At 38.9% G+C, this 26,951-nt stretch overlaps 1 protein-coding gene across 1 annotated transcript; it reads right to left on the bottom strand.

Annotated features, from left to right (window-relative positions):
* Window positions 1-884: 884 nt before the first annotated feature.
* On the bottom strand, window positions 885-26,089 carry hmg20b (high mobility group 20B). Its single transcript, XM_067968264.1, has 11 exons — window positions 25,957-26,089; window positions 22,953-23,062; window positions 22,679-22,727; window positions 19,970-20,114; window positions 18,188-18,397; window positions 16,813-16,933; window positions 13,361-13,398; window positions 11,639-11,717; window positions 9,869-10,084; window positions 7,250-7,382; window positions 885-2,416 (listed from the first exon to the last, which is right to left on the bottom strand). Exons 3-11 carry the CDS (start codon window positions 22,711-22,713, stop codon window positions 2,404-2,406), a joined length of 990 nt encoding a protein of 329 aa, XP_067824365.1. The 5' UTR covers window positions 22,714-22,727; window positions 22,953-23,062; window positions 25,957-26,089; the 3' UTR covers window positions 885-2,403.
* Window positions 26,090-26,951: the final 862 nt, after the last annotated feature.

The raw sequence follows: 26,951 nt of genomic DNA, 5'->3' as shown, positions 1-26,951 counted from the left end.
ACCGACTGAGACCAGCCGGTCAGTCGGACGGGAAACCAACAAAAAAAAAACGTCCTTACGTCAAAATTGTAATGATGTCCAGGAAACCCGTACTAATGGATTTCCCGTCCTCAATTTGACCCCCCCCCCCTCCCCTGCCCGCTCCCTTCCCAGCTGTTTTAAAATTGAGCCCCTAGCCTCTGTACGGAGCGGATCTCAGCCAGGGTGGTAGCTGGAGTGCTACAATTGGTTTGAATGTCCCTGGGTTAGGAAGGACGAAATAAACAAATAAACATGGTTCCTGCTCGCTATGCATTAGTCCCTGCTGGAGTATACCTGCATGCATTCAAGCAAGAAGTCAACACCTTCAGAAGAGGATCAGGGAGGGGTAAAGTGACAGTGGCAAATAAGAAGAAAAAGGTTTAAAAACTACTCATGGATTTTCATCTTTCTTACTACAAGAGCGTGAAAAAAATCAAGGCATGTCAGAGAAAGTCACCCGTGCAACTTCTTTGTAACATCAAGAACTAATCAACAGCATAAGAAACAGGACATTTAGAAGCAGAAACAAATGCAGTTGCTCTTCGAACCCACTTATTTCATTGACAACCCTGCCTAACTTACTGCATGCACCTATTGGCGGCTGTTGTTTTCTCATTTTAAACTTTTCATTCGTACTTGGGGAATAGTGAACAGAGCTAGGTTTTACCCGATTAAAGAGCAGTGGAAGCAGGCAGTATACTGCAGGGTGCATCACCAAGTATCTGACCATCCGCGTGTACAATTAGTATTTTTTATATTACATTATGGTGCACACAAACATCATTCTTAGCATTAATATAGGATGCCAGTATATATGTAAAAGTGTTGTGAAGACCTCTTCGAGTCAAAAAGACCATCAAAAGTGATTTGAAAGCAGAATGCACAGTTCAGCAGTGTTTATTTTACTTTGCTTTTATAGGAATATAAATACAAAACAGGAATGAGCAGTACAGTACAAAACTTAATTTATAGTTAACAGTGCAGGACAAGTGTAACTGGTGCAGTTTCAAAAGTAAAAGAGGGGGTGGGAGTTGAATAAAAAAAAGCTTTCAATAGTTGCGCCTATGGCGGAGGCAAGTTAACTTGCCTGCCTCAGTATCATGGGTGAGCGGTCAACAAGTTGTTAGGAAGAAAAAGAAATCATGGAAAGGAAAAGTGATCATTTAAAAATAAAGAGAGAACAGACTTAACTTGATAATATTTTTTATTCCAGCACACTTATTTTATAGTCCAATTCTTGTTAGGAACACACGAACAGCAGTATTCAATGTGGCTTTGCTAGCAGAAGAATCTATTACAAGTTACGGCTACCAGCAAAAGTATGCTACATATGCAATACTATTCAATTCACCTTCCTCCATGAATGTGTTCTAAATGTCACCTTAAAAGATCTTTATCAGAATTTGATTTTATTAAAAATATAATTAAATGGATATGCCGATATTAGTTTAGTGGAACAATTCTGATTAGTGCAGAGCACAATAAATGGTAGACAATTTACAACCTATTTATAAGTATATAGATAACATTTCTAAAAACTGTAGCATTTTTGTATCAAATGCAAAAAAAATTCTACAGTAGCATTTTTCTCTCTAAATCCTCGCATGTTCCCTATGTCCTGTACTATACATTTTCCCTCCCTATTAAATTTATGTGGAATGTAATCTTAAGAAAAATGTGGTAGAAATTCTAATTCCTCGTCATATCTCAGATCCCCAAGAAACTTCTTCAATTCAATCCTTTTGTTTTATTTTGTCTTGCAGAATATATTATTTGTACAGGTGTAAAATATTTTAAATGGCTACTGACATGTGAACATTTTTTTTGACTAGCAAATTTTTGCACTGGAAAGTAATGAACTTTGTAGAAAAGAGTTTCTGAAAACATTAAAAAAGATAAACGGAGACAGTAAGATCACTACTACTGCAATATGTAAAAATGAAATACTCATGCTTTTGGTTGTACAAAATACCAGAAACTATTTAATAAGAATCAGAGAAAATAATTCATATATATATAATCTAATCTAAACCCCCAGCTATGACAGCCTAAGGTTTCTTTCTTTGCACATAATTCAATTCATATATATCCCAGTTTACCATACACTGAAGGTATTCAAACATTATAAACATGCATATAAGACAAAGCAATATCTTTCAAATCAGACATCCCAGTAGATCATAGCATTATCAAAACCAGTGCACCAAATGTGTGCAATAATCACAAACAGACTAAAAAGATAACACTTTGCATCATTTCCCAACAGTTTGTGGTGGAAATTTGCTATTTTTTAAAATCCAAGTTCCACAAGTTGTAGCCTGTTTCTGATCCAATACCATGGATATGGTCATTTAGGAGTTTTGTAGACATTTCTTCCCACGTTCATAGCTTATCACTGAAAGGCAAAAAAGTTAAGAAAAGAAAAAAGGTCACAACTATAAAAACCCAATTTCAAAACACCAAACCATTTCTGTCTATTTAATCAATTATCCTGGTATGGTAATGAGAGCCAAATAACATTCTTCACAATTTAAAATGAGGAAAAGTTTTTAAAAATTAAAATATTTTAAATTTCTATTTTGGGAAATTGTTGAGCAGCTGTGTGCTGAAAAAGAGCAATTTTCCTCATTAGACTGTCAATCACTTCAAGATTAGAACAGTCAGTTTCCCTCTACTATGCCCTATGCCAACCTCAGAACGCTAGTTGCATCAATATGATTTTTTTTCCCCATCTCCTACAATCATTTTGCTAGCGCCTAAGTGAGACTGCTAATTTAATGCTACTGTATGGTCAATTGTGTTGTGGCCAGAACCCACTAGAAATTGGGTGAAGACTGCACAAACTTACACCTGAAGAGACTTCTTGATTCAAACCTATGCATCCCAATATATTACTCCATTGTACTACTCTGTCTCCAATAAAAGTATTCTTAAAAAAACAGATCTTCTGCAGTGTTGCTCATGGAGAAACAAGAAAGAAATTGGTATGGTCCCTTTATTGTAAAATTAGGTACAAATGATTTTTAAAAGTGCAAAAGTATTGTTTTTGGATCCATTCTAGTGTTGCTTGTGAAGCTGGAGAATGTATTGTTGTGGTGGCATGTTTTAAATGCTAGGAATAAAGCTGTTTAAAATAAACAAATGAATGTAGTGAAACAAGTGAATGGTAGAGAAATGATATAGAAATTGGAATTAATGTAATTGTAAAATTAAGTGAACTTTTATATTGGAAGGCTCTTATATAATCAGAGGTTTATGGATAAAGGGAGTTAAAATAAATTGTGACATGTACACGAGTAATGTATAGTATGTATATAGAATATAATGAATAAATGTTTATATAATGTGTATTCAACATAATTTGTATGGGGTTTTTGTACACAGATACAAAAAAGTTATATAATTTTATATTCCTGCGAGTGTCAGTTTGTGTGCTGGGCAGATGGTTGTATTTATTGCAGCAGGAGTGTGAAAGTTGGTTTGTCATAAGGCAGGATGTTGAGGTGTAATACGCAAGTAGTAAATTGCTGTTTTAAAAAGGATGGAGTTATGCGTGTGTTCAGTTGGATGTTTGAAGGGTACAAGATATAGGTTCGGGAGGAATGCATTAGGTGGTGAGGAGGTATAATACATCAGAGATAGAAAGAGGAAGAAACAACGGAGCAGAGGAGGTCGATGGTGATGAGCAGCAGGAAATTCTGTTCCTGGTCTACAGCTGAGGGCCAAAAAGAGGATTTCAAGAATGTAAACACTGCTCCCTAAGGCCTTGGGCAGATACAGCTGTAAAGCACAGCACCACCTACCTTGGAAAAAAAAAATGAAAAAGACCTGCATTTATATAGCACCTTTCATGTCCTCCCAAAGCACTTTGCAGCCAATGTAGCAAATTGCAAGTTCGGTGGAATCAAGGCGAGTTTATAAATTTAAGTATACATTTAGGAATGATGGAAATGCCATGACAAGCAGCAGCAAATATGGGGTACTAAACAGGAAGTGCACACATACAAGTATTTTAATATTTCGTGGTGCTACTCAGTGAGCCATGACATATCCTGTTTTATAACTGGTATTATCAACAAAACATAATGAGCAAAGTGCTGCAGGATGTGCAAGCTGTATACAAGACTTTGAATATGTTAGTAAATGGCGTTGCACATGGGGAGTCAAAACCAAGTGATTCTTCTGCTCAAGTGGGGTTAAAGGTGGGGGTAAGGGCATGCAGAAGCCCCCATTATAAAGTCATAATTTATGTGCTTTTTTTCTTTTCTCTGCCTATGTCCACATTTATAATAGAAACTGCCCATGTAAACCTGTCATGACACCCTCCTGCTAGTGGTGGCAATGCAATACCTTCACTGCTGAGAGTGTAATTACAGGGTGACACATTTACATAGACAGTTTGCATCATCAATGTGGAGGTAGGAATTTACAATGGAGTAAGTTAACAGGAAGTGCGCGAAGACACAAGATTTTTAATATATTAAGATATACAGTGAAACCTGTAAATTAGGGGCACCTAAGGGACTTGCATTAGGTATCCTTTATTTGCAGGTGTTCCTATTTTCAAAATGGTCATTGTATGTACAGTAAATTATTTGGGATTTTGCAGGTGTCCCTTTGTACAGGTTTCACTGTGTACAGATGATGCACAAGATGTCTATGATTAGGCTCACCAACATGGGAGCAGATTTCCTATTGGTACAGTAAAAAGCAATGGTCAAAGATCAGGGTTAAGGTAGTGAATTGAACGACAAACAAGGCAACAGCATCTGCCAAGATTTGTTGCAATGCAAATGCTCATATATAGCTTCAAAGAACAATGTGGAAAAAGAATCCAGACACTCTTGCATGTGTATAAAAAGGACACCAGATTCACTGCAGGCTGGAAATGATCCAATGTGAGATACAGCCTGTCAGAAGAGAATATCTTCCAAGTGAAAGAATGGTTGAGAGACAAACATAACATTGGATTTGCTCACAGGTTTGATCAGTTAAATAATGCACACTACAATTTGTATAAAGTGTATATTACAGGCCTTGAAGCCAGTCATTTTTCTTCTGTCTAGATTTTCCATAATCTAAATGGTAAGCCCCTAACTAAATATTACAATTAATTTTCCATGGATTATCCCTCAAAGAGTGCATACATATTGTACAATTATCTTTTTCCTTTAGGCTGAGGACATCCCCCATTAGGACTTGGCACAAAGTAAATATCACCACCTAATTAGAGACGCGATAGAAGAGTCTATTATAGTTCAGGCTATTTCTGAACTCTCGTATTTGTGTTCACAGCAAGATGCAGTTCCCAAAGGCATTCAAATTTCCTCATGACCCAAAACTTGCATCCTTATATGAATTAACAATTTGTTTTTTTACAGAGTTATTTTGCACTGGAGGTTGCACACGCTGCTCACCATGCATCGTCTAACTCAGTCGGAAAACACCATGGTGTCAGACTGCATATTTCAGGCTACAGCTTGTAGTAAAATTTATTTACGCAATTTTTAATTACACAGAAGCAAAATGTGTACAGCAAATAATCAGCAATAGAAGGCCGCACTTACATAATAATTTAGTCTGTCTGGAAAGCACCTGAAATCTTGAGCTTTAAGAACATCTCCCAAGTGTTCAACAAGCTCATACAAGCTTTATGTGCGTTTAACAATTGAATAGGCCTAATATTAACTTCCAGCTGGAGCAGACAGCAATCCCACACTGGAGACTTCTTCGGAGGCTGGCACATTTTAACAGCCAGGTCTCATTTGAATGCTGTGCGTCAGCTGGTCGCTCATTTCGGGCAGAAAGCAGCATCTCGCGGCGGGGACAATGATTGGGCAGCACAGAGGCCACCCACCAGCATCGAGAAGGCTGTTGGCAGCAAGTCTGGGAGGGGGAGTTGTTGTGAGGGTCTAGCAGCTGAGGGGGCGGTGGGGGGAGAACAGGGCAGCAGTGGCCTGGGTCATACTCCTCTCGTCCCCAATAAGGAAAGGTTTTTAAAACTTACTTTAGAGGTCTTGCTTTATCTAGCAGGGTGGCTATAGCAGGCTCCCCGCTCAGGCCCGGGTTAAAATTTCATGGGGCTCCCCATGTATGTGAAGGGACCCTGAATTAACTTCTTGGTTGACTCATCAGGAGTTGACTCCTGCTGTCGTCCAGTGGAAGTCTCATCCGTTGCCAAAACCAGCAGCATTAAAAATGGGGAATTGACAGGAATGGAGCATAAAATGTAACCACTTCATTTTAACTGTTCCCCCATCGATCCGGGAGAGTTAAAATCCTCCCCACTAAAGAAATGAGGTACCAGCTTAAACAAACTTAATTTGATTAGGATTTGATTATTGCATCCATTAAGAAAACTGGCCATTCTCCTCTTGAAAACAAGTCATCTCTGGACAGTATTTATGCATCATCTCACTTCTCCCATTAAAAAAAAATCACTTCAGTAGGAAGCTTCCGTTTTAAATTTACAATGTATTGGAATATCAAATTTGATATAATACAGAAACTTTAAGTCTAAGCAAATCAAGGAACTACTTTCGCCAGAGTCAGCCAGCTCTAGAATTTGAGACTATAGGAGAAAGATAAAATCTCTTAAAAAAGGTAAAGGAAAAATTGAGTTAAGAAAGGTAGAGCCCCTCCCCCATTTTCTCTAACCAAGCTGACAGTCCCCTCCCTGAAATCAAGCCAATCCTCAATTCAGGAGAGGATGGAATTCTAGGTTATCTCCACTGACAGTATTACTTCTTTGGTTGAATCAGGAGGAACACACGAAGTCCAAAAAAATATATCTTGATCTCATGATTAAAAATCAAAAATTCACCCAAAACACAAAGCCAAAATGCAAAGGTTTGTTCGGATTCTTTTCTTTCCACCAATTTTCTCCCCCGATCTTTCTCCTGAAGGCATTAACTCCCTGCTGAGATGACTGTGTGAAATCAAACAACATTCTTGTGTGGGCTTACAGAATGAAGGTTAGCAAGCTATTCAACCACAGGGACTATCCCAGCTGAGCCCATTCCTAGCCTCACATAGGTAACCTTCTAGCTGGTGTTGCTATATAGCAATAAGGAGTGCGAACCCTGGCCAATCTTCCCATCCCTTTCCTAGGAGTGAGGTCAATAATAGTGCCTTATCACCAGCCTGATTGAGATGAATTCATTCAGGAAAGACCAGAAGTCAAACCTTGCCATCAGCCAAGCCCAATGTTACTCAAGTTAAAACTTACCTATCTAACTGACTGATGATCTCCTGCACCCTTCCAACTAGTTTCTCATATTCTATGGGGCTGCTCCCGATAATGTTGTGAAGTTTGGCCATGTATGTATCAAGAGTTCCTTCTGTTGGTGTTTCTCCAGTGCCTAATTACCAAAAGAAATGAGACAATATTGGATGTGATGGACTAGGGATGAAAACAGGAACAGACAAATCATTGGTCAGTCATCCATCATTCTGTGCTGGCATACAAGAGGCTTGCTTTGCTTTTTTTTTAAATGAGAAGATGTTCCACATTTAATGTCATCAAATAGTAGGAAAAAATTACATTAAGCCCAAAGCAATGTTGATGAAAGTAAATCTGAATGATGGTTGCTATGATTTCTGGAACTGTTAAAATCAAGTGAGAAATACATTGGAACAGAAAAATATATAGATAGTAAAGGCAAAACAAAGCAAGTAACTTGCACTTCTGTCAGCAATACACAACCTTGCACTTTACCAACATCAAGTCACCGAAAGGTACAATAGGCTACTTTATGAGTCCTGTGGGATTGGGGGTCAGATCCTGGGTTGGATAAGGAGAGCGCTGGGTCTTTTTACTCTAGAAAAACAGACTTTGAGGAGATTTGATTGAAATCTTTAAAATAATGAAGGGACTGGAATGTGTCCATTTGGACAGACTATTTGAATTAAATAGGTTAGGGAGAACCGAGGGTTTTGCATATACGTTACATAAACATAGAACTAGGTTAGATGTTAGGGAGGTTTTTTTCTAAGTGTCATCGATCGTTGGAACAAGTTTCTGGCTCATGTGGCAAGTGTGGATTCGCTGCAAGCATTCAAAAGTGAGCTGGACGAGGTCCTGGCTGTGGATGATATCAGAGCATACAAAGGGTAAGTGGCTGATGTGCATCTTGGGCACCATGGAACTCGTTTTGCTTGCCTTCAGGTGGGGGGGGGGTCAGAGAGGAATTTGCTAGGTTTTGTGTTCCCCTGAATTGGCCCAGGGTTTTTAAAAAAATCTTTTTCTTTTCCTCTCTCAGATGATTAAGTGGCTGTTGGTGGAGGGGTGATGGGGATCATGATGCTCAATTGTACCACGATCGTATGGGACAAGGTCATTGGACTAGCTGATCTTTTCCTGTATGTTATTTTCATGTGTTCTTATGTAATATAGCTTCCTAATCTTATCCACCTCCATACACATGCCATTATTAATAGAATCTTCTGATCATACACATAATTGTGGCGAACATGAAAAGTAACACTCCAGTCTCGAGGAGAGGCAGTTTCCTTTTAAAAATATTACTCCTCAGCAGTTTTATAAATTAATAAATATTTGAGATATTTATTTCCACTGCTGAGTCAACTTTGTAACTTACAAGTAATGCAAGAAAGTTATCAGGCTCAGTTTAATAATGGAAATAAATATCTTGGGACACGGTCAGCAGGTCGAATTGACAATCTACAAAAAGGAGAGGCAAGAGACTTTAGGTGGTGATTTTACAATATTGTTTAGTCGCAGGCATTTAGGCAACTTTAATGAAATTTAAAATGCTTCACACTGGAGTACAATATTCAATTCAATCGGAGTGTTAGAATATCAAATCTAGTGGTATTTTTGTTCCTAATGGCAAAATAATTAAAATTAGAAAAGTGCAGCTCCACTGTCCACAGTGGCATGATCTAAAAGCTCCACATGTTTCTGCTTAAATGACTGCCAAAAGAGACACTGCAGTACATAACATAAGAAATAAGAGCAGGAGTAGGCCAATCAGTCCCTCGAGCCTGCTCCGCCATTCAATAAGATCATGGCTGATCTGATCCTAACCTCAAATTTAAATTCATGTCCAATTTCCTGCCTGCTCCCCGTAACCCCTGATTCCCTTTACTTCTAGGAAACTGTCTATTTCTGTTTTAAATTTATTTAATGATGTAGCTTCCACAGCTTCCTGGGGCAGCAAATTCCACAGACCTACTACCCTCTGAGTGAAGAAGTTTCTCCTCATCTCAGTTTTGAAAGAGCAGCCCCCTATTCTAAGATTATGCCCCCTAGTTCTAGTTTCACCCATCCTTGGGAACATCCTTACCGCATCATACATAGGAGCACCATTATGTGATGCACAGAAAAATAGAATGTGGGTTCAAGACATGATCCAAATGCCAGATTTCACTCCTAGCCACATTACTGCAGGAAAGCTCCAAGTAAAGACCAGGTACTTCCCCAAAGAAAGAAAAACTGTAAAGTGTGTGGAGACCAAGCTGAACTCATACACCTTTGAAACTGAGTCAGAATGTCAAATGCAAAGGTCTGAAAGTGGATCATCTGCTTGCCTTCACTTGGAACATAGCTATGGTAACTAGGGAAGACAATAACTTAGGAGGGAATAATGACAAGAATCCCAACTGTCCCACACCCCCTACCCCCAGCTGAAGGAATACAATACAATGGTGGAACAGAAATTTTTGGGAGCGTTGGACCAGAGACAAGTTAAAACAAGGAAAGTAAGACATAAAAAGTACACTCCCAACTACACCAGTTATTCAGAATGCCCTGAAGATTATAGCTAAACAATTGGTTGAATGTTACAATTATATAATTTCCTTTTAAACCTTTTCCATTTCTCACCTGGAATGGGGACAGAAGCAAAGCTGGCAGTCAATGCCTGGCGTACAGCTTGTAGCTGATGCTGCAACGTCAGTGTTTGTCTCTCTTCCAGTGCCAGCTCCTGCTCTAGTTTCTCTTTGGCATTATTCATACTCTCTATGTGTTTTTGTAAGATAACATTCTGCTCTTCGAATTCCACATTTGACTTTCTTAATTTTCGCAGTTCTGATTCACGAGCTTAAAGAAAAACAAAAACTCAAATAAATTTACATTTCAGGCTCCATAAGAAAAAGATGACCCCTTTCCTTCTCCACCAAACACACTGTACAGAGCAACAACATCAAGTTCATGGCAGTCAGAGAATAGTTTCCTCAATTAATTTAAAACACTTAATTTATAGTCTGTTTACCAAAAGTTAATGCACTGCAGCAACACAAACCAGTGCATCTGCTTTCTAACACTTTTAAACCAGCGTGATCAGTCCATTTTCAGAGCAATCATGGGTGGATGTTATTTCCTCTAGGTCCTGATGAGATTTTACTGTTTGAAAAATTCAGCAAAAACTCAAAGCCAAAGCATGCCACAAATATTCAATCTAAAAACAGAACGATCATACAGTTATCAATGTTTGGAAGCAAACATCCTCCAGGGAGATCCCTCTGATCCAAATCACCCCAATGGCTAGCAAAGTAGATAGTTCATGCTGCTCTACAAGAAGCCCTGGAAGGATAATATCAAAAAGATGGACAAGCACAATATACATAACTTGCTACTCATAGGCAACTCATCTTCTCAGTCATCAACATAAAGCTACCATACATCTGCATATGGTACATTCCCCAACTTCTTTAACCACCCCCCACCCCTCCCTTCTGATTAATATCCTACCCAGCTCACCCCTTGTGGATTTACTGCCTAACCTCCTCCACCTGTTCTAGAGATAAGCTGAAAGAACTGGTGAAATTAGGTACCAGTCACTGATTATTCTATTGCAATGTAAATTAAAGTATTTAAATACTACAATTTATTTCCCCGTGAGGGTGAACTAACACCGTACAGCTCTTAAATGCAACTTCACGCCAAAATAATTAGCTTTCAACTAAACAAGGGCCCAGCTGAGCAACTGTCATGGGCCTTGGCACCTTACACTACCATATCAGCTGGGATTACTTATTCTAATTGCTACATTTACTTAATGTAAAGTTAAGGCAAAACTGTTTTATTTCCTAATTTTTTGCTCTCCTGAATTGAAGGAGCTGACTTCTGCCAGAGTATGGTTCCATTGGACCATGCAATCCTCCAGTAGCTCAATCAATTGGCCACTTTTCATCATAATCCTGTCCTCACCAAACATACACAAATTGGGCACTTTTTTTCCAGAATTTACTTTTTACTAATTTCCATTTATATTCTTCGTTCTTATATTCTCGGTGGAATAATAATCAATGTTTCGCTATAATCATTTAAAATATTTCAATAAGGACCTCCCCCCTTTAACTACTTTCTTTCCAAAGTGTAGTGCTTAAATTATATTTTGAATAACAATGTTTTGCCTTAATTACCTTGTTTTGTAGATTATTCCAAATATTATTACTGTTACTAAGTTTTTCGGTGGCCCTTTCTAGCAATCAAGAGTGGAGATTGGCCAATTAGATCAAACACCAAACCTAGGATCATCTTGATCTGCATGCTTCAGTACCATACCACACATTGCATCTATCCACTGAATAAATTGTTTTTAATTTCCAAAAAGAGCAAACAGCAAGAAAAGGTCACTTAGTATCAAAATACCTTTGGTTTGGTCAAGGAACTCTTCTGTAAAAATTGGGGTGTCAAACATGGAAATCCTGTCTGGTGTGTCATCAGTGGTCTAAGTTACAAACATGGACACATGAAACATTTCTAGAAAACACTACTGTTATTAATAATTCACATGCCTCTAACACTACACAGAACATAGTGCCACTATACCAATGCAGTGTGTCATTTACTTTAAATTAGAAATGCATGTAAAAATCTGTAAAAGTCTGACATTTGTAACCTTTTAAAAATTCATTCTTGGGATGTGGGTGTCACTGGCAAGGCTGGTATTTATTGGCCATCTCTGGTTGCCGAGAAGGTGGTGGTGAGCCACCTTCTTGAACTACTGCAGTCCGTGTGGTGTAGTGGTTTAAAACAACTGAGTGGCTTGCTAGGCCACTTCAGAGGGCATTTAAGAGTCAACTATGTTGGTGTGGGACTGGAGTCATGTTAGGCCAGACTGGTCCAAGACAGCAGGTTTCCTAGCCTAAAAGTCATTAGCAAACCAGTTGGGTTTTACAACAATCCATTAGCTTAAATGGTCACTTTTTTTTAAAAACTGGGACCAGATTTTTTTTTAAAAAACTGAATTTAAATTCTCAAACTGCCACGGTGAGATCTGAACTCTGGATTATTAGACCAGACATCTGGATTACTAGAAAAAGAAATACATTCAAAAATAATGTTTTAATTTCACTGTAATTCATTAGTATGAGATAAGTTAGGAGTCGTAAATTCATTCACTATTATCAATTTATACCTACAGGGCAGCTGGGCCAAGAGATACACACATCCTAGTATCTTCAAAGAAATGAGCAAGAAGGCAATTAAGAACTTGGGCAATGTCTTTAGGAGCTCCAAAATTACAGGGCATGTCATGTGTATGAGAAGATTGCTAATTAAAACCCAAATCAATAGGTCTCAGTCTTTCTCTATGAATTGGAGAAATTTTAGCCAGTTAGTCTGCCAGTGGTGGTGGGCAAATTCTAAACAAGATGCTATCGTTGTTCTTCTAAAGACCGTAGAAGTCATAGGAAGTAGCCAGGATGTCACCCAAGGAATGCAATCATCAAATCTAAGTAACATACATCGATATTCTCTGAGTTAGAAACAGATTGAATAATTCTATGTGTGTGGAAAGGAAGCTTTACTTGTGGTTATTTACCTCACTTAAGAGTTTGGATAAATTGGGCATGTGCAGGCTATGACTGTTGGAAAGAGCCAGGTTTGATGAGCTGAACAACCTTTTCTCATTTCATGCTTCATATTGTTAAAGCTCATGTAAGTAATTGTAAATAGGTCCATGAACTTAATAAATCAACCTGGAGATGGGGAGCTTCAGGCTGGTGACAAGTTGCATGTGGATAGGGGAAAAACGTGAAGGGGATAGGGCAGGAAAAGTGGAAATGAGGTAGAAGATCAGCCATGATCTTATTGAATGGCGGAGCAGGCTCAAGAGGGTCTTATGACCTACTCCTGTTCCTATTTCTTATGTTCTTAAAGTCACCTTCTGTGCTGATAGTTTTTTTAAATTTTAAAATTGTTTTATACAATGGAGACTATTAGTCTCAAATTATGAGGTTTTTTTTAACACAGGGATGGAATGGAGTAATCCATTGTGCATCCTCCAATAGCATTTGGACAGTGGTGTTATTAAAATTTATATTAACACAATTTTGCAATGTTCCATTTTATCGATTTTTCATAGCTCACCTTAGGGAGTGGTCCATTAACTCCTGACCACAATTCTTCTAAAATTACAAAGTAAAATTGTTAGGTTTTAAATTAGAAGAAAACTATGTAATCACAATTATACCAATCAACATAAAGAAAATTCCACATCCACCACCGCACCTCATCAATTCAGACTAACTCATACACTTTTCCCCTACAGGGTTAACCCCTCAGCCTACCCAACTGTTTGCAATTACCCCACTGACAGGTCTGAGCTTAGCATGATCCTCTTTTCTAGCCCATCACTACTTGAGCCACTGTAGAATCTTCCGGCCAATAGTTACAAATAATCCAAAGGGCAATATATTTTTCAATCTCCACTGCATCACCAATGTAACTTGCAGTTTAGTCTGTCCAAAAAGGTTTCCCAACACCACAGCTGATTTTGCAGAACACAGTTCTGGTGTTCAAATTACTGAATTGAAGTTAATGTAAAAGCTTTTTATTGTGCCTCACTCCACATAGTCAAAACCTTCTACTACTCCAGGAATATCTTATAGGGCAAGGATCCTATTCTCCACACCTAACTGTCTCCTCAATCCTCATCTTCAAGATAGAGCCCATCATGCAGTTACTTCAGTCACTACCTTCCCCTCCTCTCCATGCCCCCAATCCTCCCCCAGTCTCCCACTCACTGTAGCCCTGAACCCCCCCCCCCCCCAACCAATCTATGGTTTCTTGCCCATCTTCCTCCTCCCCATCCATCTCTTCCATGACACTAACCTCCTGTTCCCATTCTACTTCTGACTACTCAGCTACCACCCACACCCCCCTCCACCCACCCAGCTCCAATGCTCATTGATACCGTAAATCTGTAAATAGTTCCTTTTCCTTAGAAACCATTCCATTCCCTTGCGAAATCACTATTATCCTCCCTCTAAAGCTCACCCTCAATCTATCCATCCATCCCTTCTAACGACTGCCAGCTCTAACCTCCCTTTCCTCTCCAAGAACCTTTAACATATCGTCACCTCCCATCTCCAAGCCCATCTCTCCCAAAACTCCGAAGTTTGAATCCCTTCAGTCTGGCTGCTGTCCTTCTCATAGCTTTGACTGCCCTGTCCAGTCACAAATGACATTCTCCGTGACTGTGACTGCAATGCGTTCTTTCCTTATTCGCCATCTCTCCATGTTTGACCATGCATTTCTCTTCCACTATTTCTCCTCTGTTGTCGAACTCCATGGAACTGGCCTCCAGTGGCTCCACTCCAACCTGTCTGAGCACAGCCAGCAAATCACAGCAAGAACTTCTCTTCCCACCCTGTCACCTGTAGAGCTCTTCCAGGATCTATTCTTGCCCCTCTTCCTCATCGACACATGCCCCTCAGTGAGATCATCCACAGGCACTGGGTAAAATTCCACATGCATGCTGATGCTACCCAGCTCTACCTCTCCACCACTTCCCTCTACCACCTCTGTTCTGTCACCACCTGTGTGATATCAAGTCACGGGCGAGTCAAAACTTCCTCTAATTGAACACTGGAAAGACCAAAGCCACCATTTTGTGGGCTCCCACCATAAACTCTGTTCCGCTTCCCACATCCTTTCCATCATTAAGACCACTTATTTCCACCTCTACAACGCTGTTCACTTACACCCCTACTTCAGCCTTTCCACTGCTGAAATCCTTATCTATGCTTTTGTCACTCCCAGACTGAATTTCTCCAATGTTCTCCTTGCTCACCAAACATCCTCCACAAGCTCCAACTTGTCCAAAACTTAGTACAGAACAGGATACAGGTGGCTAAGTCCCACTCAACCATCACCCCTATACTTGCAGACCTACATTGGCTCCCTGTCTCACAACACATTAAATTTAAAACCTCTTCAACTTCATCGGTGGCCTCGCTCCATCCAGTCTCTGCAACCTTCCTTACCCTTAAAGCTGACTAGGACCCTTCTTCATTCTCCCCCCACCCTCTCCAATCCTGCTATCTCCCTAAACTCCTCCACCCTCTCCCCCTTTTACAACCTGTCTCTTTGATCAAACTTTAAATCACCCCTCCTAATTCCTCCCACGCCCAACAGCCCAGCGCCTGTTCCTTCCTTTATCTATTTCTATTTTTTTTTACATCCCCTGCAGAATGCTTTAGGACATTTTCTACATTAAAGGCAAGTAGCTGCTGTTATCTACTCCATTTTCTGACGACATAAATCTTAACAAGAGTAAATAATAGTGGCTCTGCATAGAACATGGCCCTAGAAGTTACTGTTGGCGATAGAAGCATAAATACATTTGTATGTCATTCCTTTGTCCACTATTTTAACTCATGGTTTAACACTGCTGTTAATGATGGACAGAGAATTACCAGATCAACTCAAGTTTGTGTGTGCTAATAATCCAGACACTAACTTCTAGGTTATAGATTTTAATTTAATTCATTACTCCATCACAATTATTCATAACTTGTTTGTGAGTTATAAAGAGTTCTCCCTTTTGGAATACAATCCACATTCCAAAGGCTTGATTTTTCACTCCCGTTGCAAAAAAAAGAGGGAACTTTCAGTTCAAAAGCAAAATACTGCGGATGCTGGAAATCTGAAATAAAAACAGAAAATGCCGGAAATACTCAGCAAGTCAGGCAGCATCTGTGTAGAAAGAAACAGTTAACGTTTCAGGTCGATGACCCTTCGTCAGAACTGGGAACTTTCAGTTGTTTCTTTTAATAGTCCATAACTTCCTCTTTAATCTAGAAAGGCATTTTGTGGATGATTTTTTTTGTTGTTAGAGTACCAACAAACTACACGAGGTTTGGAACTCGTGTTTGCTCCACACGAGTTCCAAACCTCAACCAAATCAAGGCAAAGTTGTTCTTGGGGATGGTGGACAAGTAAAGCGGACAATGATCCTGCACCTCCTCAGAGCCAATTGCAAAATAGTATTAATGAAGGAAGAACAACATGGAGATTATGTGTTAATAATGCATGGAAAGATGAGACTACTCTCTCGATACAAGATTTCAAAAGTATTTTCCTAGTGTTTTGTATTTTGCCAGATTTACAACAAAGAAGTGTGGATCAGGGACATAGTGAAAGAACTTTATATAACTCCACAGGGCAAAAACTATCAATTTTGTGCCACATTTAAAATCTGACAACAGCTTTAGAAGTCTACACTGCTCTTCCAATTTGCCCCAATTGGAAGAGCATTTTAATGCTCCTATTGTCCAAAAGTAAATTGCTGTCAATATTTTAAATTTAGCCATTTCTCTTGAATGAATTCTCTCTTACAACATTCTGCCCCGAATGTTGTAAGAGAGAATTCATTCAAGAGAAATGGCTAAATTTAAAATATTGACAGCAATTTACTTTTGGACAATAGGAGCATTAAAAGAGCGAGCAAGTATGAGAATTGTTCTTTAAATATAATGGTGTTGGGTATGTTTCAGCAATGCCATTAGGTGGCACTGTAATCCAATCCAGGATCTTACCTTTCTTTAGTTTCTTCTCCTGGATTTTTTGTGTACTCATCTTATAGGCCTCAGTTTGCTGAAATTCTTTAAGTTCCTTTAGGTACTGTTGCTTGTCTTTTTCTGCTTCATCCAGATAACGCTAAGATAATAGGAGGGAAAAACACAAATCAGAATTTTCAAATTACAACTGTGGGGCAAATAAATAGCATCCGTGACAACACGAACATTAAACTTGTCCTGCAGATTATTCATTCCAACCATGTTCAGCTTTTGAACACATAGCACAACTAGGTTTTCACACAGTTTTTCTCCCAGAGTTGAAACTCACATTCTTATGTGACGTTTGCGTGTCTGGTACTTGGCAGTGTTCATAGTTGTTTCTTGTTAACATTTATGAACGCACTTGAAATATTTCTCACTTACTACTAATTTACATGAATGAAATTATATATTCTGTTAAAAAGCTGATTCTAACTATCCAAGAATTATATAAATAAAATGACTTAATTTATGGTCTCTCGTCAGTTTCCACTAAAAGGATTCAAGTATAATTTTTATACACAACCTATATTTTCCTCAGTGGCATTGGAAGGGATATGCAAATAGATACTGATCAGCTGTTGAAGTGGGAGTTTGCATTGCAATGGATGATCTGGTGCCCTAAGGGATCTCGCCTGGAAATCACAAGCATTGTTTGCTGTTGGTCTTGGCTCGCAGCTCCACCTCATTCCAGAACCACTCTGTGCTGCACACAAGAAGTCTTACTTGTGATAAATCAGGAATTCCTGGCGACAGCGAAGTCTGATCCTTGAATAAAAGGGCAGCATCAAGTACGAGCTGCTGCCAGGATGAGTAGTAAGGAGCACATTAAGAAGGTAGAGTGTTTTGGTGAACAGGGGTGGAAAAGGGGCTTGCAGGAAACAGAATACCTCCAGGAACTTGGAGGGTAACGTTTCCAAGAAGTGGGTAAAGTGACTGTTTGGGTAACTTTTGGAGAAGTGATGGACTGGTTGGTCGGTTGAAAATTGATAAACCCAAATGTCACTAAATTTTCTTTTTTTTTAGGTTCAAAAATCTATCAATTGTGAAGTAAGTGTTTAAAATGAAGTAGGACTTGAAAGTGGGCACAATTCAAAATTTGCTGCCTGTGGCCCTGATTTTTGTTTTCTACTACCACAAAATACAGTTATTACCACAGTATCAATCACACCACACTGAATACCATCAGATCACTTTTTCTCATTGCCTTACTACCAGTGTCATTCAGAAACCTTTGCTCCCTTTTTCCCCTGCCCCATCTGCAACAGCTGAAGAACAACAACATAATAACAAAACAAGTTGCTATTTTTCTGAGTGCACACAATAATGAATGAGATTATCCACATACACACACCTGTTTTTCCAAAGAAGGAAGTTTGCTCCATTCATTCCCGAGCATGCGTGTGATTTCTGGGAATGGCAGGTCTGGGTACTGCAAACGAATTTGCTCTCGACGCTCATTGAGGAATCGGACATACCCAGTCACAGGTGCTTTGGGACCATTGGGTACAACTTTCTTCCTTTTCTTTCCTTTTGGCCAGCCCCGCTTTTTCACTACACGTTGCTGTAAAACAAAGACAAGTGCACAATAAAAAAAGCTGACAATAATCATGAGAAAGAATTCAATCCAGATATTCATCCAGAATCACTGCACTGCACCTTCAATTTGAACATAAGAAAAGATCAGGCCAGTCAATACTCACCATCATGCACCACCCTCTCCAAACACTCTTTGCAATATGATACACAAACTCACTTACAGCAATTTAGATAAATTTTAATGCACATTTCAAGGAACGAGAACCCAACTCTATCTTCATTAATGGCACAATTATAGATATGCATCTAATTAATTAGCCACATTGGTGAGTTCAAGTTCTACCTATAAGATTACACAGAAAAAGTTTTTGTTTCAGATATTAAGCAGTGAAAGACCGCCTGTACTGAACTAGGAAATTGAGGATAAGGAGGACAATCAGTCTGGAGAGGCCAGATAGACTTCATTTGGCCTAAATTCCTTCTTGGCATACAGCCAAAATCTAACCTTGTTTCTCTTGCCGTGGGAAACTTTAAATATTAATTGTTGCCCAAACGTCAGAGATTTCTCCAACATAACTGACATCCTCCAACATTGATTGAGCAACATATAATGGTACCATTAATTGTCCCCAACTATCCTCTACCAAGTCTGAGTAGATTGAGTTCAGCAAATCAAAATTTTATACCTTCAAAATCTTAGATTTAACCCTTTACTCTCCTAGTCACATTCTCTACTTAATAAAATGGCAATTATCTCACCAATTAATCTACAACTGCAAAATGTGTTTTACATTGCAGCATGCTGCTAAGATTGTTACAGACAATCTTTAGCAACTAGTGGATCTCTCATGTGCTCCTTACAGATAAAAGTTTGAAAAATTATGGGCATCAATAAGAGTGATGGCACGCATCGACTCTAAAGGAAGGGCCAGATGACAAGTTAAGGGGATACGTTGTCGCCCTACAATCAGCAGAATAAAAAAAAACTTTCCTTAGTTTTGGCTTCTCTCTTCCTCTATTTTTCTTACTTTCCTTTCCCAACATCATCATCTCAGGCACAGTGTGGAGGTGGGAGTCTATTTCTGTGTGCTAGCAGGGAAGAATATACCTGGCATTGAGATGGTTAATGAAATCCTGCAGGGTGCATCAGTCTGTGCCGAGACCGGGGTGGGGGGGGTGCGGAAGAGGAGAAGGAGAAAAAAGGAAAGGTTGCTTGAGTGACTAAAAGATTGGATGGGTATGTTTGGTGATTTATTTTTCTCATTTTTAAAAAAAATAAGTGTTGTTATTTTTTTAAAACAGCATATAGTGGGGCAGGTGCCAAAAGGGCAGGGAACTGTCACAGTGGCTATATGCCACCTAAGTTTGAGATTGGCTGGGTCACCAAACAGAAATTACATCAGACGTGTTTATGGGTTTCAATTAGTTGAACATGCAGGCTGAAGGTACACTAGTCTCTGGTTTGAGTACGCTAGTGTCAAGGGGAAACTACAACACTACATCACAAGGATATAAGGATATATATACAGATAGATAAGATTTTGACAGACGGAATTACTCAACTTTAAAATTCAAAACACAAAGATCATTTTCTTACCTCTTCCTCGCCATTATTTCCACCCCCAGCTATATTTTTGTCAGACTGCTTATGAGAAGATTGACTTTTGGAGTTTTCAATAACTTCTTGTTTAATAACAGTTTGCAACACTCCATTGTGATTGAAAGCCTTAGAAGCAAGACTCCTGTAGTATAAATATATATATAAAGGGAGAGTAATGACTTAATGCAAAATACATACATGCCTCACCATATAACTCACACTCCAATACATTATGTTGACTGAAGTGATTCTGCGTTTTAATTTTCAAACATTTATCCAATTTAGATCCCAATTTATAAGTCAATGAGGTGATGAACATTTTCTTTTAAACCATAAACCAATGATCCATCTATGTATGTGTACGGAACAGCTAGGGGTATATCATGCAATCCAAATGCTAATTTTCAGAGAAATGTAATTACCAAATCTAGTGCAGAACAAGCATAGTGACCAGTTTGTGAAAGTATAATTTGGGAAACTAGAATCTGACTAAGGGTTATACGCATAAATTATTCAGGTCAGTACATGTTTGACATACAAATAAATGCACATGCAAAACCGTAGAAGTTTTGCATGAAAGTTCTAGTCCTTTGCAATTGGTTACTCTCTCTGTTAGATAGCACGCCTCATTCTACCCAACACAATACTCACTGAAGGAGCAAAAATTAATGAAGAAAAATGAAAGAACCATCTTCATTGTTTGTTTAAACTAATATAATTCAAAAAAAGTGATCAAGTCACAAATTGCAATATTGAATCAGAATGGCAGCTAAAAATAATAATACATAAAGGGCAACACAAGAGTTAACAGTGACACCCAAGCAAACAAATACTCCAGGAGTTCAAGTAAGCTGCCAGTGGGGATCCCATGAGAGGAAAAAGTGAAATGGTCATAAAAAAGGGATAGAATGCCATACAATAATCAATACCAGCATTATATGTCATAAGTCAGTTATGGACCGTTAAAGTGACAGGGAAAAAGCTGTTAGCAAATCATCTGAACAGTGAACTAGGCTGTAAAATTACAGTATGAAGAGTTTCCCACAAAAAGCTTGCAGGGAAACATTTTTATTTTAAGTGATTGTACAGAGGTCAGCCTAAAACACACTATGGTATAGTCCTGCTTTTAACATGACTGCGTGCTTTGAGTGAAAATAGATATCATTCTTAAACTTTAGATTTTAATATCCAGATTTGACATTATTTCAGATCTGTATTACATGTTCAAGAAAAATGTTATAATTTCTGTTTTCAGAATTTTCAAATCAGACTATTTAATATGTTACAGCACCAGACAGATATTTTCACCAAAGATGTGAGAAGTAGTGAATCTTCATATTACTATATTCATGGCACTTTAGCTTAAACTTCTATACTAATTCTTAGCAACCCATTTAAAAGGGACAGCTATGCTACAGGTTCCAGTCTCAGACCTGTACCTGTTTTCAGTGAACCAGGGCTAACAGAACCGTTATCTTGCCACCTCCTGTGTTTCTCTTTGCCTAGAGACAGAGAGCTCTGCATAGAAATTCAAACACTAACGCATGCACACAGCCCCTATCACAAGCATCTAAATGCCAATCCTGTCGTCGATTTAAAAAAAATAAAATATAACATTAAAAATTATGTGTACAAGTTTCCCAGGCTGTCTACTCCAGGTCACTCAGATTGCAGCAGTTATAAAAACCAAGTGGTGAGAGACTACTTGCTGGAAGTCATCTCACACTTTGTGTAACAGCACTTTGCCCCAAACTACACTCTACAGTTGTGTTGATTGGAAGCCAGAACAGACTGTAAGATAACTGGCCCGAGCTTAGCAAATTCAAGTAACAACCAGTTGAGATCAGATTTACAACCTTCTAATTGAGCGTTGACTCCAAACAAGATGAGTAACGTGGTTACCAGATTTCTAAACTGTTCATAAATTTTAAAATCACATTAACTATCAGGGTTTTTTTTTCCACTGAATTGTTTGCTACCTCTGTGCTCTATTCAATCCAGAGCTGAATGTTTGTCACTGAAACCCTCATCCGTGCCTTTGTCACGCCCGGATTTGACTATTCCAGTGCTCTCCGGGCTAGCCTCCCATTCGACATAAACTTCAACTCATTCAAAGCTCTGCTGCCCATGTCTTATCCCACAGCTAAGTACCGCTTGACCATCACCCTTGTCCTTGGCTCCCCAACCCTACCACCTCAAATTTAGAATTCTCATCCTTGTGCTTAAATCCCTTCATGGCATTGCTCCTCCCTATCTCTATAACCTCCTCCAGCTCTGCAACACCACCCCCCACAAACTCTCCATTACTCTAACTCTGGCTTTTTATGCAACCCTCCCTCCCTTCAAATCTCCATTAACAGTCTTGCCGTTAGCCACATAGGTGGAATTCCTTTACTAAAACCATCCATCGCTCCACCTCCATCTCTTTCTTTAATACCCTCCTTAAAACCCACCTCTTCAATGAAGCTTTCGCTCACCCCTCCCAGTATCGCCTTGGCACAGCATCCATTTTTTGATTATGTGTCTTTGAAGTGTTTTGGAATTTTTTCTACATTAAAAGGCACTATATAAATGCAACTCATTTAATTGAGTAAAAAATGTAGCCATTTAAAAAAAATATTGCTAATTATAAACATATATTTTCAAATATACTTTGCATTGTTTTTGTTAAAAACTACTGAAAGATTAAGCAAATGATTTACTTACCCAGCCATAACTACAGATTCTTTATTTTGCGACATCTTAATAGGAGAATCTGTGACAATTTAAGAAATGTAAATATCAAAAACAAGCCTACATGTCAGTGCTGTACCAATCAGTAATAAAATACAAACTGTAATCAGAAATATTATGAAAAAAATCCCTCTTAGATTCCAGTTATATCCTTACAGTTATCTTTTGCATTAATTATTTGATCATTGCGATCAGAAAAACTGCCAAATGCATATAAAAACTGGAGCAGATGACCATTAGCACTTACCACATACAAGGCTTCTGCAGCTTCAGAGACCAGAAGCAAAGTGCAGATATTACCAGATGGATGTGGCTACAGAAGAGACTGGGTCAGCTCTACATCACAGGGCAATCTTCCTGCAGACATAGATGATAAAGGGTGAACAAAGAAGGGATTGTACTAGATGAAAAGAAAAGGTAGCTCAAATAGCCATAATGAAATTTGACCACTGGAAGTCAGGAATAACAACTTTGTAAAATGAACTGAGTGCACAAGGATCACAATGAAGTTAGCTCAATATGTTAAAAAAAATAACTATTTACTTGCGAAAGCTAAACAAAAAGAAATTATGACCTAGAGTACTGGAGCTTTATTGCCTCATTTGAGCCGATTTTACTTCAGAAAGGGAAATTAAATAAACCTCCCTGCCAAAATCAAACTGGTGGACAATTCTAAGGCTAATAGCTTTCGCTCCCTTGTTATTCTTTTATTTTTCTGCATGCAATATTTGACTTTCAACATAATATTACAGAAAACTTTCAGCATAGTTCATGCTGTAAAGTTATTGAGAAAAAAAATGGAGAAAAAAAAGAGCAAGATGAATGACAACAGGGCAAGTAGAATTCAAGTGTTAATATATTATGTCTATTTTAGTTTAGGGTTAATATTACAGAGCTAAAGTTACTAATGACATTCAAGTAGCTTTATATACTGGTGTAATAAATGGGTATTTTGGGGTCACTGTGCAAGCTGAAAATTTACATGACCAATCAGCCCATAGAAAGGAATTCCCCTGGATCGAAGTTAAAAGCCTGCAAACTGTTGCCTGATTGGTATTTTGGCGCTAGAATAATTGATCTAAAATCACAAGATACAAGGGAGCACTCCTGAAGTTCCACTCAAGTTAAATCACACTGTGCTATAAATAATACTATCTACAATAACAAATATTAAAATAAACTTAGTATAAGTAAACACAAACACTGAGCGCAAATAAATTATATACTAGTTTTAACTGAATTGGCCAGCTTTGCACTTAGATTCTTAAAAAACATTTGCTCTTAAAAAACATTTGCTAGTAATAAATCTTCCAACATAAAACTACAGATGTTTTAAAATAATTCCCAAAATACAAACAATAATTTATATATTTTTTTAAAAAATCACAATTCTGAATCATTATTTTTGTTTATTCGTTCATGGGATGTGGGCGTCGCTGGCAAGGCTTGCATTTATTGCCCATCCCTAAATGCCCTTGAGAAGGTGTAATGAGTCACCTTCTTGAACAGCTGCAGTCCGTGTGGTGAAGGTTTTCCCACAGTGCTGTTAAATGAGGAGTTCCAGGATTTTGACCCAGCGACGATGAAGGAACGATATATTTCCAAGTCGGGATGGTGTGTGACTTGGAGGGGAACGTGCAGGTGGTGGTATTCCCATGTGTCTGCTACTCTTGTCCTTCTAGGTGGTAGAGGTCGCGGGTTCCATTGTCATGGAATCATAAAATGATACAGCACAGAAGGAGGCCATTCGGCCTATCGTGCCTGTACCAGCTGTTTGAAAGAGCTATCCAATTAGTCCCACTCCCCTGTTCTTTCCCCATGACCCTGCAAAATGTTTCCCCTTCAAGTATTTATCCAATTCTCTTTTGAAAGTTACTACTGAATCTGAACATTTTAAATGCAAAATTAACAAGATTGGAAGCCTCCCCTGTGGTTTTCTCCGTGTCCAGATGGCCCTGCCGGTGCGCTTGAGGCCATCCGCAACCAGTGGGCACTGCAGGGACTGGAGTGCATAGTAGACACATTATTATGATTTAATTTGCTAAGTTCCCTTTGTTTCTTTGTATGATTAAAGAAAAAAATGCCATTTGCAATTGATCATAGAATCGCAGAAAAATTATAGCACAGAAGGAGGCCATTCAGCCCATTGAGTCCGCACTGGCTCTCTGCAAGAACAAACCAGCTAGTCCCACTACCCTGCCCTTTCCCTGTAGCCTTGCAAATATTTTCCTTTCAAGTACTTATCCAGTTCCTTTTTGAAGGCCATGATTGAATCTGCCTCCATCAGCCCCTCAGGCAATGCATTCCAGATCCTAATCATTTACTTTGTAAAAAAGTTTTTCCTCACGTCACCTTTGGTTCTTTTCTCAATCACCTTAAATCTCTGTCCTTTGGTTCTTGACCCTTCCGCCAATGGGAACAGTTTCTCTATATCTACACTGTCTGGACCCTTCATGATTTTAAATACCTCTATCAACTCGCCTTGCAACCGTCTCTGTTCCAAGGAGAACAACCCCAGCTTCTCCAGTCTATCCACATAACTGAAGTCCCTCATCCCTGGAATCATTCTAGTAAATCTCTAGATGACACGGGTTGGCCCCAGTGTCATCAACAGAGAAACAAATTCACAACCACCCTCCTTTATAAAGCGGCACAATCAATAAAGGAACATCCTTTTTTAAAAAAATTGATCCATTTAAAAAAAACAAGATTGCAAGAACCCCTGCAGATTGGTCTTGTGCAATAAATGTCTTCCTGCAGCAGTTTCTGAAGACTGGCAGTTCCTGGGTGACAAAGGCTTTACTTTGCTCCCTGCTTTTGCTCTGCTCTGCTTTACTTTGCTTGGCTCCCTGCTTTTGCTCTGCTCTGCTCTGCTTTACTTTACTTTACTTTGCTTTGCTTTGCTCCCTGCTTTTGCTCTGCTCTGCTCTGCCCACCCAGAACATTGCCATTGAACTCTGATTGTTCCACAAGCTCTCTCTCCCCCTGCACGCATGCGCGCTCGGGGCCCGGGAGCCACTCAGTGACTTGGCCGTTAATTTTTTTTTCCTCTACACCATCCCCAAAGGCGCAGATTTCACCCGGAATTTTTTTTAAAAAATATATAAAATAAATCGGAGCCATCCCAACCTACAGAATTCCCTCCCCCTCCTCCTTCCCTCATTTTAGATCTAACCCAGCGGAATATAATCACGGCACCGCGTGAGTTAAATACTAAGGAGCTGTCTGAAAATAGACGTTATTTAAAATACCTGTTTATTTGAAATTTCTCGCCGTTAACGGAAATTGCGGATTTTTCTTTCTGTCAATAATCTAATAAAAACCCAATTACAACCTCCGGCCCCTCCGCGGCTGCTCTCCTTTTGTGAGGCGGTTCCTCTCAACCAACGCTGCTGCCGGAAATCCCCGCCCATCTCTGCGCTGATTGGATACGGTAGCGTTAAATATTTAAATATGCGAATTTATTGCGTTTTTTGTTCGCTATGAGTGGTTACTCGATGTGTCAACTACAAACGTCACTATTAATTGTCATTAGGTTAGGTTGTACCTCAGGCCAATAAGAAGGCTTCATGCAAATAGCCTTGGGCTGCTGCCCCTCCCATTGCCTGCGTTAATTATTTAAGCACTCTATGCTTCTATTGTACTGAGACTGTATGTGGTACAGTAAATGGAACTTGTAATGGGAAATAATTGCATCACACCAGCCATTCTGACTGTAGAGACATAAAGTCTGCTGCAAATCACAATTAAAAATAGTAAATGCTAGTAATGCACAGCAGGTTAGTCAGCTTTTGAAAGAGAAAATACAGGATAGCGTTTGGAGTGGAGACCCTTTACAGTAGCTCCGACTTGATCCATTCTTTCAGATGCTGAGAAATTGTTTTTATTTCAGCCATTTCCATCCCTCCTTAAATGTTCTGTGTTTTGAAAATTTAGCTGTAGAATGTATTTAGATTTAATCCCTCAATCTTTGTTTCAAGAAAGCCCCAGTCTAGTCTGTTTCTTACTTGCAAGTAAACATTAAAAGATAACTGTCATGTGCACATCAGGTCCTGGGTGCATATTTAGTTAAATTAATAAATAAATGGAGCAGCTAACAAATTGGCTCAGATTCAGCTACAATAATAAAGATAAATAAAAAATCTTTTTAATTTAGCTAATTTGTCCAAATAAACATGCTGCCAGGGTGCGATATGCACAATCTTTTGTAAATTGGCAAACAGACCCTAGTGTACCAGAGATAGAT

This window comes from Heptranchias perlo, chromosome 29, assembly GCF_035084215.1.
Source record: "Heptranchias perlo isolate sHepPer1 chromosome 29, sHepPer1.hap1, whole genome shotgun sequence".
Lineage (NCBI taxonomy): Eukaryota > Metazoa > Chordata > Chondrichthyes > Hexanchiformes > Hexanchidae > Heptranchias > Heptranchias perlo.
The sequence above is the reverse complement of the archived record's forward strand: the minus strand, read 5'-3'. Positions and strand labels throughout refer to the sequence as shown.